Source organism: Lathamus discolor, chromosome 6 (assembly GCF_037157495.1).
Source record: "Lathamus discolor isolate bLatDis1 chromosome 6, bLatDis1.hap1, whole genome shotgun sequence".
NCBI lineage: Eukaryota > Metazoa > Chordata > Aves > Psittaciformes > Psittacidae > Lathamus > Lathamus discolor.
In genome coordinates, this window is record NC_088889.1 from 7,378,059 (window position 1) to 7,395,499 (window position 17,441).

The 17,441-nt window shown below is 41.3% G+C and overlaps 1 protein-coding gene across 1 annotated transcript in view; it reads right to left on the reverse strand.

Moving 5' to 3' along the window:
• Positions 1-17,441, reverse strand: part of CSTPP1 (centriolar satellite-associated tubulin polyglutamylase complex regulator 1) — an 88,126-nt gene that overhangs the window by 51,618 nt on the left and 19,067 nt on the right. Inside the window, exon 3 of the mRNA XM_065686880.1 lies at positions 7,116-7,246. Within this exon, the coding sequence (XP_065542952.1) occupies positions 7,116-7,246 (131 nt within the window). The remainder of the gene's footprint in view (positions 1-7,115; positions 7,247-17,441) is intronic.

Consider the following 17,441-nt stretch of genomic DNA (forward strand, 5'->3'; position numbering starts at 1 on the left):
TTAACTTGCCAATGACACAATCAGTGAAGAACTCTCAAAACACACAATATAGCCAGAAAACATTAGAAAACAAACAGAAAAGCTTACTGGTTTTCCAAAAAAGGACATTTAGGGAGATACACATCTAGAATATGAAAACACATTTGGAAATTAAGATGAGCTGGTGCATGTTCAGAAATATAACTGAAAATGAATTGTAATATGGGGTGGCTGGGGGGGAAAGACTCAACCAAACAAAACCAGGTTAGATAAGGAGGACTTCCTGTGTACTGCATTTAATTTCACAAACTGCATTGACAAAACAGTATGGACTGAATTTAGGGAGAGGCTAGCTGAACACTGCCCCATGTGCTGCTACTTCTACAAATGATTACTGCAATGCATTTTAGATCTATGTAACGCAGATGTTTTAACTTACAATGCTTGCAGATAGACCTCACCATCTCTAAAATCCTCCACTTATTTCTCCTCATCTTCAGAAATCCTTTGTCCTGACATTCCAGTCATCAGTGATTCCAGGCAGAGCTATGTTGATAAATCATAAATAGCAACAGCTATAGTTTTAGGGCAAAGGAACTGCGAAGTGAGTAAGGAGTGGAGATCAATCATTTCAGCCAAGGCTATTTCCCTGCAGAGTGAGCTTCCAGGGAACACTGCATTAAAAAACACAGCTTAATTATCTTTAGGATATGAGACATTACTGATTCATAACAACTTTCTTAGAATTATATGGTATAAAAATATGATTCGGGTTTAGTAACAAAAAGGAAAGAGCAGAAGATTCTGACGTTTGTGGCAATCACCACTGTATTGTTCTACGCATCTCACTAAACAGAGACTGGCTAAGCTACAAATAGAGATAGTGCAACAGCTTACAAGGGAGGGAGTAAAAAGATTAGGGAGGAATTTAATATGTAGAGTTACATGTGGAAATATTAGAATTACACTAGTGAGGGAAGGGGGGTTGGAACCTGAAGTAATTTTAACATGCATTAAAACAGCATCTTTCAAAAAAAAGCTGGGAAAACAGTGGTCCTTCTTGCTCTTCTCAATCTCCACGTTACATGCACCATGTGGACAGGACATTTCTTTAATCTTCTTGTAAGGGCTCTACCCTTCCTGGTGAACTCAAGAACCACTTTTGTGACAGAGATTGTGTGCTTGGTTGTGGTAAGCTTCTCTTCCACAAGCTCCAAAGGTAGTCAGGCTTTCAATTCCTAATTCAAGTGTGCAGAAGCAAAGCGGCAGCCATTACCCCACGTGATGAATGTGAAAAACAAGACAAGTTTATGAAGAAGATTTTATTTCAATATGAGCAGTATTTGCTCGGTACTTTTTGTCTGAAGTGGGGGGAAGAGTCTGCAAAAAGAACCTTCAGCCCACATAATCCAACATACTTTCTCCAGCAGTTCTATGCTTCAGTGCTGTGTGCATCTAAATAAAGTAACAGTCACCCCCGAGTGGAAGCAAAAGATCCTGTATCTGGTGTTGAACCATTCCAGGGCTGCATCAACAGTATCAAACAACAGCTATTTTTGCTCGAAGCAATGGGGGGGGGGTGGGGGTGGGGGGGGTGTGGGTGAAAGGGTGGAAGCTGTTAAAAAGCACTAAAGAAAGCTTGGGCTCTAGAAAAAAGTGGCAATGGTCCTGACTGAGCTTTCTGTTCACTTCTCAATGCATCAGGCCTGGAACAAGTTTCTCAGTGCAAAATTTCTCTAATTGGCTGGAAAGCATTTAAGGAAAAAATCTTTTTAATTAAAAACAGAGAAGCACCAAGACATGAAAGCCATGGGGGTTGGGAGAGGCATATGTTGACCTTATGAAGCTTCACAGCCGATCTCTACAGGGGCTGTTTAAACTGAGAAAGCACAGTTTTAATTAAAGAGTCCTGAGGAACAGACAATTCAAAAGAGCAGGTCAGCTAGATTCCAAGAGGTCAATTTAAGCAGAAGCAGAGAGAAAACAAGACTTCTGGTCATTTTGCCTTCCTCTGGGAGAAATCTGTTGCTAACCGACCATTATGCTCTGTGCTTCTCAACAGAAAAGCTGAGCTGTCCTCTAACCACCTCTATGGTTGCTGTGTGCCACTGGTAAACGTTTACAGGAGAGAAGAAACTTGGTGAAGTCCACCCTAGACACTGAATCACATTCTAAAATAAACCTAATTGTGTTCCCAATGCGTGGAATCCCAGATATGCTTATGCATACTTGAAAACAAGGAAGGATCTTGCTAATCTTCTAAAACAAGTGGAATATCCTGTAAAATCAACATCCAGCACATTACTAAAGAGAAATCCTCCTCTTAAAAGAGAAAACCAACAAATTTTCTCTTTACTTTTTGAAGTCTGTTATGTTACTATCACGTTTAGTGAAGCTAGCTGTTCTTCCTTGCTATTTGGAGACAAAAGGAGAAATCAATCTAGCCTCCAAACAAAAGCAGTTACAAAGGGCAATGTAACTAGAACCCATTAAGTATCAGGCTAACACAGGAAAACTGAACATAAAAGCTGTGAAGAACTCTCTGTTGAGAACTACTTCCCAGTAATTCAACAGAATAAGGAATTAAGAAGAAAAGGAGCATCTACAGCAGTTTCCCATGAGAAACAGTAATGCTAGAGCACGGCTCTGCACATGCAGGGATTGTCACATCTAAGTATTGCTTCTGTTCAAATAGATTTCTCTCTTATTGGCCCTTTGAGAACTCCTGGCTTGATGCCTCTGCTTGGGTGATCAAGGTGTATATTCCAAGTCAAGGCATGGTTACTTCAGCACTGACAGACAAAGCAGCGAATTTCCCTGCATCAAGAAGGAACAACTAGCAGCCAAACAAAGCCATCAGCTCACTCACTGGTGGGACATCGTCTACTCTTCTAAGACTCCAATGAAACACTCAGAAGTGCAAACTGGGGGGTTGGTTTGTAGGGGGGGCTGTGAGTTTCTGTAAGCTTGGATATTGCATCGTCTTACATCTCTAATTTTATTCTCCCTTGCTTCCCTCCAGCCAGAGTGCAAGCTTTGATGCAAGCTCTCATTTATTACGCTGACCTATATCTGCACAGAGCTGGCATTTATGCAGTTTATCAGGAACACATCCTCCTGTGGTGGGAAAAAACCCACCACTCACTCCTAAAACTGAAGTTCAAATCTGGAATGAAACAAAGTAAATGAGAGGGGAAAATGGCAGTAAACACTTTGCTGGCAAAGGAATAAATAAAAACAAGAACATTCCAAGAAACATGGAAGTTAGTGAGTGTAATGCTTTAGATGAGTGAAGACAAACATGCCTTCATAGTTCTTCACAGACATAAATCCATGACAATACTGAAGCACGGAGCAATCCCTGCCCAGAAACAGGAGGGAAAACTGGGAAAGAGCAGAATCTTGCTAGAGGGCAAAGAGCGTATTTTCATTCTTTTCTGCACATAAAAATTGCACTGAAATAAAATGGACATTCAATGAATAGCTCTCCATACACCTGACACAGGACACCAAGTACAGAAAGATCCTAGTTTAGGTCTCAAAAGCCATATACCAATGTTAATCCAAACTATACTGCTAATTTCAGAACCAGCAGGTTGTTTGTCCCATGCTCTGTTGCATAGCAGAAGATAACCATAAACAGAACTTCTTACCAGGACTCCATAACTCACTTACCTCCTTGTAGTGGGTTGGCTCATGCTGGATGCCAGGTACCCACCAAAGCTGCTCTACCTACTACTTCCCTCCTCAGCTGGATAGGGAAGAGAAATTACAATGGAAGGCTTGTGGTTTGATAAGAGAACAGGGAAAGATCACTCAGCAATTACTGTCATGGGCAGTTGGGGTTGTGGTCAGTTCATTACATGTTGGCTCTGCTGCTTCTTCTACCTCACATGGAGGACTCCTCAACACTCTTCCCCTGCTCCACTGTAACCCTGCTCATGGAGGAGACAAACCTCCATGAACTGACCCAACATGAGTACTTCCCATGGGCTGCAGGTCTTCATGAGCGGCTCCAGTGTGGGTCCCCCATGGGGGTCACAAGTCCTGCAGCAAACCTGCTCCAGTGCAGGCTTCTCTCTCCATGGGGCCACAGGTCCTGCCAGGAGCCTGCTCCAGTGCGGGCTCCTCTCTCCATGGGGCCACAGGTCCTGCCAGGAGCCTGCTCCAGTGCAGGCTCCTCTCTCCATGGGGCCACAGGTCCTGCCAGGAGCCTGCTCCAGTGTGGGCTGCCCACAGGGTCACAGCCTCCTTTGGGCATCCCGCTGCTCTGGTGTGGGGTCCTCTGTGGGTGGATATCTGCTCACCATGGGCCTCCATGGGCTGCACCACAGGCTGCAGTGGAACCTCTGCTTCATTGCCAGAAGCACCTCCTGCTCATCTTCTGCACTGACTTTGGTGTCTGCAGAGCTGGTCCTCTCACATATTCTCACTCCTCTTTTCCAGCTGCTGTTGCACAGCAGGTTTTTTTTCCCCTTCTTAAATACATTGTCACTGCCAATTGGCTCAGCCTTGGCCAGCAGCAGGTCGGCCTTGGAGCTGCCTGTCACTGGCTCTATCAGACGTGGAGGAAGCTTCTAGCAGCTTCTCACACAAGCCGCCCCATAACTCCCTCATTACCAAAACCTTGCCACACAAACCCAATACACTCCTGCACATTATACGATGTTTAGATTGTCAAAATTGTGTCACCATAAAATGAGATGCTGTAGCAACAAACTATCCATAGACTCATGACTCCATGCAAGCTCGTATAACTGTTTTTGATTAGATGTGTATGTATGGTCTTGTGTTCCACTGCAGTGATCATAAAGAAACAACTTAAAACTAACTTCTAGAATAATCCAACTGGAATATGTACCACCAGCCACGCTTCTAAAGAAAGTCTTTAGAAAATAAGAAAGTCCACAGTGAAAGTCTTACTTACTTTGGGCACCACTTAGTCTGACTTTTTCCTGTTGTTAAGAAACTCATTCTATAGTTCAGATCATCAGTGATTTCACTTTTGGATGCTGCTACTTGTTGTATAACGTGATTCCTTCCCACATTCATCTAAAAGCAATGTATTTCAAGGAAAGAAATCCATGTCTAGTCTACGCCTGAGTGTGGTAATAGCCATAATTCACCCACCACGTTGCACAGGTTCAGTTTCTTAGTAAATGAATTTAGTTCCCTTACACATGAGCATAACAGAAAAAAAACCCATGGCAAATAAACCCAAAATGAATAAATGAAGGTTCTAGTCTGTAATTACTGCTAGAGAATCAGAGAAATCGGACTGAGCAGATGAAAATACAGACGGGATGTTCTCTGAAGTGATGCATTTCTGTCTCTAGTTAATGTAAACAGAATATGTACACAAATGCATAAATACACAGGTATACATGCCATGTTTGCTCAAACTAAAAAGCACAGCCACTGGACTTCAGAGTTAGAAAAATATATGTTGAACTGTTGTTAAGGCCATAACCAGAGTGTAGTAACATCCACCTGAGCTTCTGTTCCTGTGCTCTCTCTTCCCCTTCAAAGTACTTTGGTGTTTACATTTTCTTCCACAACCTCTTCCATATTCACATAAAACTGCTAAAAGAGAGTGAGATATGTATAGCCAAAACTTTTCAGTTCTTTCCAACAAATCCAGGTGCCCATCATTTGGCTAAGATCAGATGCCAGGTAGATGAAGCCTGATGAAAACCTGCATTGAAAGTACAGCAGTGGGTACTTTCCATCAGATAGCTTCTTCTCAATTTGTCAACAAGATTTACCACTGACACCTGCAGTTCTGGTGGATGACTTCTTTATTATCATCTAATTCTCCTACAGGAATGGTCTAGGAGTCTACAATTTATCTTTCCTGACCACGACCTGACCTCACCTCAGGTATGTCCTCACTACATACTGGTCAGCTTAGTACCATACAGAAGCATAGTCAGTCACTTCAGTAGCTAACTACAGATTTTGTCATGTTCAACTACAATTGTCCGCTTTCCAAGGATCTAATGGTGTATGTCAAAAAGTCAACAGCTATTCAGAGTCTTGCAAACTCTGTTCATCATGAGCAGCGTTGCAAAGCTGAACCAGGAGACGAGGTTTTATCCACACTTAAGAAATGGTCCTAGTCCTCCCTAAAACAAGAAGCGAGGCTGAATAGCCTGAAACAAGTGAGGCTTATAGAAAAACAAACCACCAAAATTCACATTTGTACAGCAACATTCAGTATATTTGCTTAAAATACTAAATTAAAAACTTAAAGCCCCATAATTTTAGTTGCATGTAGTTACATGAGTTTATTTTGAACTCTGGCCAGTTCTGTAATACCTAATATACCGAGTGAAGTATAAGAATAGTTAGACAAGACAGCACAGTGCTGAATAGCTATTTTGGCATTGGAACATTTTCCTTGTGGGTAGGTGTTGTGGTTTAACCCCAGCAGCAACCGCTCATTCACTCCCCCTTTACCCAGCCCTGGTGGGATAAGAAGGAGAATCAGAAAAAGGTAAAACCCATGGGATGAGATAAGAACAGTTTGATAATTGAAATAAAGTAAAATATAGTAATAAGGGGGTGGGGGTAGGTGGGAAGAAACAGGAATAAACCCCAAGAAACACAAGTGATGCACAAGAGCCTGAGAGACTGAAAAGTCCTTGATCAAGATAAGCACTACCGAGCAACAATTCACCATCCTAGAGCCCAACACGACCCTACCTTCTGCAGGGCTCTCAGTCAAAGCCCTTGGTACCCCAACTGCCCAATAATCTCACCACCTACTGCCCTCATTTGCCATACCCTATATTCTAACCATCTCTGGGTCTGCTGCCCTGCTCCCATCCACCAACCTGCAGCACTTTATTTTTGTCTATACATCCTCACACACAGGTTCACCACATCCTCCCTCTGACGGAGTGTTGCTTGAGATGCTGTTCTGTAATGGAAGCAGCACTGGCAGCAAGGTGCTCCTACACTACTTCACATAATGTGAGCATTTATTAACTATTCCACAGGCAACTGTGCTGGTGTCTCCCTGTTAACAACATTAGAACACACTGTGAAGTGTCAGTATTTGTACTGCATCAATAGCCTCGCTGATGATTTTAATGTCAAGTGAACAGGACAGCAGCAGATGCTAGAATACTTGCCTCCATTCTTCCCCACTGTTCGGAAACATCTCCAGAAGGTCCGAAGGAAAGATGCCCTGTTATGAGGAGTAGCTTGAACAAAGCTGAACTCCCGGAACAAGATGTGTGTTCCTTGACGCACGCTGTTAAAGCTGTGGAGATAAAGTCAAAACAAAAGAACGTTAGAAAGCTGAACCAATGTCAATGTTCTGGGGCCAGCTAGAGCAGTGGCAACAAAACCACTGGCAGTCACATTTTGTGAAACCCAATCTCCAAAGCTCAGACCCATCTGTTCTCTAGAGAGAAAACCATCTGCAAAAACCACACACTGAAATTTAATTATAGGAATTAGAGGTTTGTGAAAGTAAAATTCATTCTAAAGAATCCCAGCAAGGGGTGTCCAAGAGCCACTGATTTGAAACCAATCCATTGGAAAATGGCTGGCCAAGAGTAACTTTTGTTTATCTGACCAGAAGATGCCCTCTCTTTTAATACCATTGGTACTTTACTGCTATTCTCACCACAGTTTTCTGTGAAGCCACTGAAAATATATAAAGAAATAAATAAAAATCCTCTTTACAAGCCTTAAGATTTAATTTCGAGGTCACTGAAACTTGTATGTATTGCATGTATATGCATCATTGAAATCTGCTGCAGTTGCCGTGAAGAGCAGATGGACACTACACTAAACAATACTTTGCACTAATATATTTAGAAGAGAGTGGTTGGTCATTATGATGGATTGTCAATTTGATATTCACATTCTTGCATTTTAGTACAAATCTCTCCTATTTGAGTTGTAAGCACTTTATGGTAACTTTATATAGCAAGCATATAGAAAACAACCTTTTCTAAGGTTTCTCTGAAGTGTGAGCAGCTCTCCTTTGGGCATGGTAAAGCTCAACATGCAAGAACAATAGGAATGCAAATACAAACATTATCTACCAAAAGGTATAATGACAGGGCTGCCTCAAAGATAGATTTTGTGCATTTCACTCTGCATCATGCAAGTGGGACTAAGCCTTCAAACACTCCAGAGAGATCATTAAAAACATTCACTTGGGACAGCAGCTTAACTCCCCCGCACAGGGGAGAATTAATGAAAAGATGGAAGTTCACTTTCATCACAGCAGAACCTCTCCATAGGCAGCATCTCCACAACAGACAAGATCCAGTGGTCACTGTGAACCCTCTCAGTCTGCAATTTTAAATCATCTCTTTAAATATAAATAGCGTAAATCACTTGATCCTTCATTGTATAGAAGAGGGTCTTACATGGGAAAAAGAATTATACCAGAGAGAGTTGAGTGAAATCAAAAAGTCATGCAAGAACTGGGAGGGGGCTGTGGAGAGAAGCCAATTCAATTTCATTGAAAAGAATCACAATTCCTGGGTTTTAGTGTCCTGGTTCTCAAAGACATAAGAGTAAACAGAGTTTTTTGTCATGTGTTGACAGCTAGGTGCAGAACACTGCTTTTAGCCCTCCTACCCAGGAGGAAATGCAACTCAAACAAGTAAAATCACCTTATGATTAAGAAATACTCATGACTTGTGAATTCTGGAATTAGAAATACTCTTTCTGTACATATCATGAACAAATATATCATTTTGTATTTACAAAACCTTATTCGGGCACCAGTTCTGTATAAACCAGAGGAAAACTCAACCATTGTCCCAAGAGATTAAATGAATAAATCATATGCCTGATCAAAATATGCCAGGATTACAGGAAAGGGCTCCCCTGACTATCGTGTAAGTAAAGAGCATTCATTACAATGTGCTGTAGCTCACTGCCTTAGAGTGACTGAGTTCAGAATAAGGGAAAATAACTTGCATGAAGTCCCACAAGATGCCTGTGACAAAGCTGGAAATGGGATTTCATATCTTCTCATCCCAACCAAACAGCCTGTAATACTTTTCATTTCCAATTTGCATTGTTTGGCTGATGATTTGACAGGCTGATGGAGAAAAGTGGGATATGAATGAAAAAAGAAGAAATGTGCTGTAACAGGAGAAGGCAGCTTTTAGAAAGATGAGATACATAAGGGAGATGTTCAGAAAGAGAAAGAAGATGAAGGCACAACCATACAATTAAATGCACCAAATTATGTTGCTCAGAACTTCAGCATATGCAGCTTCTGGAAGAAGATCCTGGCACAACTGTAATGGAAAGGTCCAGACATGAAGTTAACATACTATTAATTCACAGCAGACAGCTCTACTATATTACTCCTTAGTTCTAATAAGTGAAAACTCCAGTCACTTGCATTTTCAGCATGGGATGGCTCTAAAGCTAGCAGGCAGAAGGGTATGATATCATTTGTTGTTGCTTACTCAGTCAAAAGAGTGGGTGGATATGTTGGAACATCAGCACACCTGGATGTGCTGACAGCCAAGTGCCGCCAGCTAGTTGAGTAAAAGAGGTACTATATTGCTTTCATTCCTCATTTCTCACAGTAAGATCTTGTTTAACTATACAAGGGAAGGATTTTTTCTCCCAAAAGCTCAAGTCTGCAAGCAGGGGAGGCAGAATTTTATCCCAGTTGCAATGCTGCATTTCAGAGACGCTACTTTACAAATGTCTTCTTATAAGCTGGAAAAGTTCAGCTTAAAGGAGCCAGCCTTTGATGGAGCTATCCAGCAAGCAGACCAAGGACAAATCAACAGGTCTATTTTCAGGCAGGGTCAAGACTGCTGCAAGAGATAGGAACAGTATACACTTTGAACAAACTGTGTATTTTGAAATTCCTTTTATCATGGGTAGATGATAATGGCACAAAAATAACTTGGCCACATTTTCCTTAATAACTTTCTGGAGGTAAAGCTACCATTAATGTGACCAGTGGTAACGGACTGCAGGTAAACCCTTCTGGAACTTACAGAAGCAGTGACAACCCAAAGCTGTTGCAGGTTTTCCAACAGCATGTAGGGATTATGACCAACACTTTATGTATGATTTTTAGATATGTGCCGACAGACGCCTTTTCCAGTTTCTCTTGAATGCAAAAAGGAAACAGGCTGCAGACTCAGAGGAATGGCTTAAGTAAACAAGATATCAACAGCAAAGCAACACACTTAGTGCTCAACATTCCCAGCAAGTTCAACAGCTGCTGAGATTCTCCCCTTAGGATTGCTCAGTCTTCCTTCTGTCTGCTCCCTGCTCACTGGCGGCCAGAGCTTATCAGCACTTCTGAATGAACCAGGGTATCTCAACAAGGTATTAGCTTGTCCTCAGTCATTTAGAAATGGCTTTGTGAACCCAGAAGAAGGGAAAATAACTTTTCACTTCTCTGGTTAACTTCTCCTCTCCCCATTTTGGGCATTTAGAGCAGCCATCTGCAAGAGATTCCTTCAAGAAAGCTTTCAACAGCTCTGTAAGCCTCCAAACCTCCTATTGCATTGCCCTGGCCCTCTACATTACCAGTGAATAGAGCAGGCAAATTAGAGCATTAACAAAAGTTACTAAGGACGTGATTTTATTTGTCTTGCTGAAACTGAGACCAGAAACTGAACTGAATGTTCATGAGGTATTTCACACAAGGACTGTTATGCAACTGGATATTCTGCTAACAAAAGAACTTTTCCCTTTCACTCATGAGAATATTCTGGAGAAAGATGAGCAAAGTAAACCAAGGTTCTCACTCGCTGGGAAGATCCAAAGCAGCTTTTGCAGTAAGGACTTCAAGACGCTTACTTTTTCACTCCTTTCCTTTCCATGCCCCAGAGCAGTCAAAGCATAGAACTCTTTCAATGCCACTGCTGAGAAAGCTGCCTCTTGCAGCACACCCAGTCCATGCTTGTGGGATGGCACGTGCACGTGAGAGGAACTAAAAAAGGCTTGGGAGGAGACTGTGCTAGAACAGCCCCAGCTCTCAGAAACGGCTGTGCTGGGAACTCCAGCACTCAGGTGCTGCTTCCCTGAACAGAGCTGCTCTCAGTAAGGCTTTGTCTTTTGTGTAATTTCATTTCGGCAGCTTGCCAGAGTTCAGAAACTTTCAAGCACTCTTTTCAAACCTTTGGACTTCTAAATAGACTGTACAAGTCCCAGGATGCTATGGTAACATCCCAATTGAAACCCACTACAGTTGTTAGCCTCTGCTTGCTGAACTCAGGCAAAGCCAAACGTGCACAATGCAGAGAGAGCCCCGAGTCCCCAAGAAGGGCAGAAGAGCTTGCCAAGACCCTGCTGTCACTCTAGCAGGTGCCACCTTTGGTTACCATGCAAAGAGCTGAATGAGTTCACAGGACCCCTCCTCTACTAAATAGAAAACAAGGAGGACTGTTATGGATCCTTAACTTCCAGCATTACTGCTTGCATTTTCCATCAAAAGCATGATGAAGGAAGCAAATCACTTTGAAGGCTTATCCTGCTTTTCCAGTGTGAACAACTTCCCCTGCACACATACAACTTTTCAGTTACACAAGTGTCTAAGTCATTAAAACAGAATCAAGTGTCTTATGGTAGCCTCAAATGCAAAGTTGCTATTGGACACTACATCTAAACTGACTGGAACATCTGTAGTGAGAAACAGCGCAGAGGACCAGATGTCAACATTACGGGTATCTCAGGGCTCATTTCCTCTTGAAATACACTCTGGATCAACTCTAGTCTGGTCCCATGGGCTGAATGCTCATTTGCAGTTGGAACACATCTTCCAGTTCAGTTCCATCTGAAAGCAACTCGGGTCACAAGCTCCAAGACTGCCTCATGGTGTGAACCAAAGCACAGTAAGTAGGGATAATCAGAAGTATTAGGATTAGAGACTGTGGTACAATAGGTAACAAAGAATTAGCTCTAGCAATGGAAAATACTGACATTCAAAAGGCTTTAAAACCCAGGCAGTTACTGTTGTTAAATAACCCATCCACACACAAAGCATCCCAAGTGACCAATCCCACTTACCCCAAGGCTATGATCTAAACCAGCAAAGTCAGGTTTACCTTGCCTGGAATAAGGCCCAAGAGGGAACACTTATAACTGCACATATACCATCAGGAAAAACAAATCCCAGTTTCACTGCTGGGATGAATAAATTACTGCTGCAGGAGTGCAGTTTGATTTTATTCTTCACCTCCTGGTTTAAGTGTACTACGCTACTTGCAATATTCACACCAATCACGGGACTGTTTCCCTCTTTGAAGGTAGCAGAGAAGCATCAGCATTCCTCAATTCAAAGCTGTTTTATCAAGTGCTTTTTGACAAATTCCACAGATATTAAAATTTGGGACAATGAAGTCAGCCTCAAGGAAATCACCATCTTCCTCTAATGAAATTAGCCATGCTTTTTAGGCACTTCCTCTGAAATGCATTAGTAGTGTTAAGATGAAACAGATGCTGAAAGTTATTCCTGATGACTGGCTTTAAGGAAAAATCCTTTTTTAACAACTAGGCAGATAGGAAATCATTAACACTCAACATTTTGGCGAGACTGGGTGATGTAACACCACAAACAGACTGGATTTTCTGAGATCCTTTCTGTCTCACCCACTCAAGTTTATTTCAGCTGAAGGGTGTGGAAAGAGGGAAAGGAGTGATACAGATTTTAATGATTTGTTTTCAGGCTTCTTGGTATGGGCTCAGCAATCTCTGTATTCATGGCAGAGTTAATATAGGTGGTACAGAGATTATCCCAAGTGCTGTTTGAAAGGAAATGAACCACAGCACCGGTGACACAGCTCAGGGTAGGCAGGGAACAAGCTTTCTTATGTTGCTTTGTAGCAAATCAAACCCTCTGGGACCAGTCTACAGTGTGGAGAAGGAAAGGATTAAAGGAGTTGCTGGCTTGCTGTTTATTACCAGAATCCCTTTATCTTTTTTAGAGTGTGTGTGTCCCCCCTTAATTTTTCCTATGCTAGGTCAGTAATTTAACACCTTGAAGCTTTCAAATCAAAAGCTAAAATGACTTTACTGCGTTGAATTATTAGCCCAGGATTAAAAACAAAAAAGGCAAATAGAGGCGGGGGGGGGGGGGGGGGGGGATCTCTAAAAACAGAGGCCTTTTGATCAGAGCAGCATCCTGCAGTTTGCTGTAACTCAAGCTGGCCATTCTTATATAGTAGGAATTAAGGACTCCCCCTGCCAGGCAGGGCCCTATTAAAACACAATAGCTGTTTGAAAAGGGTAAGCAAGCTGATATGGATATAATAGACCACATATTGGGGCCCCTTTCTACTCTGAAATAAAGCTGCTTCTTAGAGTTATGAGCTGGGAAACCTAGTATTCAGGAAGATGGGAAAAGGGCATACAATGGAAGATGGTAAATAGCCCTGCAGAAGCCCTCCAAGGTGCTTAAGGGAAAAGTAAAGAAGCCTTCAGAGATAAGCATCAATCACTCAGGACTAGCTCTTTCAGGCTGCTCAGGTGGTATTTCAGACCACATGGGGTTTCAGTGAGGCTGGAAAGGTCTTGCTGGTATAAACAGAGATTTATTTTTTATAGTAGAAAACACAGGGAGTTGTACACCACAGAGACAGCTGCATGAATACCATTATAACTGGTTTCATGGAGATCATTGCAAGTTGCTACCCAGCTTCCCACAAAAACCCCTTGTCCTTTCCCCCCCAAACCTAAAATAAATAAAACAATCTAGAATTATACCTACCCCAAAAAAAGTTGCAAACTCTCCAGCTAATATAATTTAGCATTTGTTCAAACTGGTCCAACTCGACATTTTGGGGCAAGAAGAAAATTCCCTACTGAATTGCTGTATAACCTTCTATATGCTGAGGGTATGGGAGATTCAAGTCCTCAATAGGCTTTATTATCATAGAGCAATGATCTCCATTCTTTGGCTTCCTTTATTAACCTACAGATGTATTTTTGCTCACCCTGCCACACTGTGGAATTTGTTCACTAGCTGCAAGATGCTGCAAGGAAGCATGCAGTGAGTCTGTGGCAAGTGTGAGAAGACAGCACAAAGAGCAACACTATTTAAAACACAAGCAATGCAAGGCAGCATTCGCATTTCCTCTAGTAACAACAACTCCGGAAGTAGCTATCGAGTTGACATGGGCTGGACACTGGTTTTGATACCAAAATGTCAATGTCCACTGAAGGAGGAGTATGACTTTGAAAGTTATTGAATAACTGCACCCATCTTGTGCTGCTGAGATCAAAGCACAAAGCCAATGAAGGCAAACTGGCTGATTCAAGGCCTGCTCACTCTGCTTCATGAAGTCTCCTGTATTTCTTATTCTAAGACAGTTCTATATTTTATAAGTTAGAGTTTTAATTATTTCAGAAGGAAGCAGCATAATCACCTTATGATTGTGATGATCCAAGAACTACTGAAAGAGAGCTTACTGACTGCTCCTAACAGATTCAATACTGGTGCCATGCATGGAGCTCCCATATTTGCTCTTGTCAGTCTTGGTTAGACTGAAAGATTTCAGAAGAAGAAAGCAATACTTACAACTAATACTCTCATCTATTCAGTTGTTTTGGCAAGATTAAAGTACAAAGGTTGAGCAGCTTCCAATATTTCCATCATCGCAACAAATGAACCTTGCTGAGATTCCTTTGTATGGATGAAGCTTCAAACTTTGACATTAATGGTAAATCTGTATTTAGAGGTTGCTTAGCTAAACCACACCATGCTCACTACAACTGCTTGGTTACAGTGCTGACCAGCTAGTTTGTCTGATGAATTTGAAGATAGGCAATAGGATTAATTTTGCAGGACATGAGGTTACTGCAAGTCTCCAAGGCTAATCTAATCTGGAATTTGTATGGTTGCAACTCTATACAGCACAGAAAGTCTCAGGTTCTCCAAAGACATTCAGACTTCTGGGAACCTGACTTCTTTTCTAAGAAAAAGGAAAATAAACCAACTTTAAAAAAAAAATGCATTTTTAAGGCAAGATACAAGACCTTCAGCAGTTTGCTGTTCATGGTGAAGGGATTTTCTCCTATAAAGGATAAGGAATCCTATTATGGGATCTTATCACATCTCATTGCTGCAGGCATTTGCCGATTTTTACAGCTTGGCACATCTAATTTTGGAGAAATTGTGCATTCATTGGCCTTGTCCACATTGGAGCACATATATTCTTAGCAAGGCAAATAGAAACGCTCCTCAAGATTTGGTGGGACACCACAACATTTTACAGATGAAGAATGAATGCACAAGTCCTTCCAACACCACAAAACAAAAAAAGCCCCAATTTCCATTCCGATCAATCTTTTCTTAAAAATTTCTCTGGGGAAAACCCAGTGTTCCTCAAACCTACACTGCTTTATTCCAATTGAATACAAAGTCTTAGAAATTTAGATAGATGGAAGCCAAGAAGGCCTCTGAAACTGGTTTCCTATATACATATAGTAGCTTAGACTGTCACTAAAATGCTTTGTTAAAACCAGAACTATATGAGTTAGCTTCATTAATAACTACACCTTTCTGTTACTATCATGTATATAATAGTGTTTCTTAGCTTGAGACATTGAAAACTTTACTGGAAGAAACAGTATGTTAAAAAAAAAATCCATACAAAAAATGATGGACAAGGGGTAACGGGTTAAACCTTAAAAAGGGGAAGTTTAGATTGGATATAAGGAGGAAGTTCTTTACTGTGAGGGTGGTGAGGCACTGGAATGGGTTGCCCAGGGAGGTTGTGAATGCTTCATCCCTGGTGGTGTTCAAGGCCAGGTTGGATAAAGCCCTGGGTGACATGGTTTAGTGTGAGATGTCCCTGCCCATGGCAGGGGGGTTGGAACTGGATGATCTTAAGGCCCTTTCCAACCCTAACTATTGTATGGTTCTATGATTCTAAAAAAAAAATAAATAAAAAAATTTAAAAGAAATCCATACAGAAAATGATAAAAGTAAGCCTTGCAATTCTTAAAAACAAAAAAACCCTCCCATTTAATAAGGGAAAAAAACACTCGCGTGTGCCAAACTTCCTATGTTTTTCCAAAGCTGCTATTCTCCAGTGCATTTTCACTGAATTCTAGGTGCCAATTTCACATGACTAAACCTGTTTTCTTCAAAACATTTACACAGAAGCTGCAGGAAATCCAATCCTTAAAACATGTGACCAAGCATGTAAAGAGATTACTGCTTTATATACACACTGCAGATTGTATGTAAAAGGCTGTAAATAGTCCAAACTACATCTGCTGTGGATATGTCACTATTTATCTTTCTCATTTTTCATATATATTCCAACAATGCCTCAGCAAGAACAGCTGAGCTGTTTTCCAGGTTGATGGAGAAGGATGCTTGTCAAACAGGGATCTCAGTGTTGAATATCTGTTGTGCTTCCTCAGTGGAAGATGGACAATAGAAGATTGCCAAAGTTCACCAACTCTGGCTTGAGAGCCCTTTCCCTTCTGCAAGAACACAGACCAAAACAGAGCAGAAATCTGTGATCAGAAACGCAAGAACAGTGGTAAGGCAGGAACCACCCAACACCAGAGATATTAAAACCAAGCAGACTGATGGAGAATATACAATGAAACAAAGGACCCTGTGGCACCCCAAAAAGGATGATACGATGAGCACTGTGAAATACCCAACTGATGAAATGAGTTATGGCAAAATAACCACGAAGAGCACATATGCAGGAGGCTCCTTAAAGATCTTCTGAGGAACAGCAATGACTTCAGTATCTGTTTTGTTGTAGTGCCAAATGCAGACAGTGGGATGGACTGGGGAGTAGAAAAACTGTATCACAAATGTCCATAACCAAGAAAAATTACTTCTCTGTTACCTTCTGAGATCAGAGAGATTGATTTTCAGCAATTCCTCAGATTTTGTCCTTTTCCCACTCTCACTAAATTATCCAAACTTGTTTCAAGAATAAATTTTAACATTCAAAGTGTCACAAAAGACTGATTTTAAACCAGGGGGGTCCATGTCTACATCTCCAAATCTGACTAGTAATATTATCAACTATGATGAAAAGCAATAAAAATACTGGAAACAGATTTATGCTAAAGTTATGATCCAAAACTAGGCAGAAGATAGTACATTCAACTTTAGCCCAGAGTAAAAGCACAAACACAGTTATCTCAGTTATATATAATCCTAATGCTTGTACCATTTGCCAGGTTTTTGGACTTTGGCTTCGGGAAAACTTCAAACATCTGTTCTTCAGTTTTACTAGCTATCAACACTGCCAACATGCAATTGGCTTTAACCATCTTTTAAGGCAGCTCAACTTCATAGCAAATGTGTTGCATTTCAATATTCAAGGCTGTAAGAATGAATACAAATGTACTCAGCTACATAAGGTCTCCACAGGGTAGTCAGTCCATTTCTGATGCAACTGTTCTGACAGACCACCAATAAATATGGAATTTCCATGATGTAAAGGTGTAGGAAAGAAGTGGGCAAAGACTGTACCACT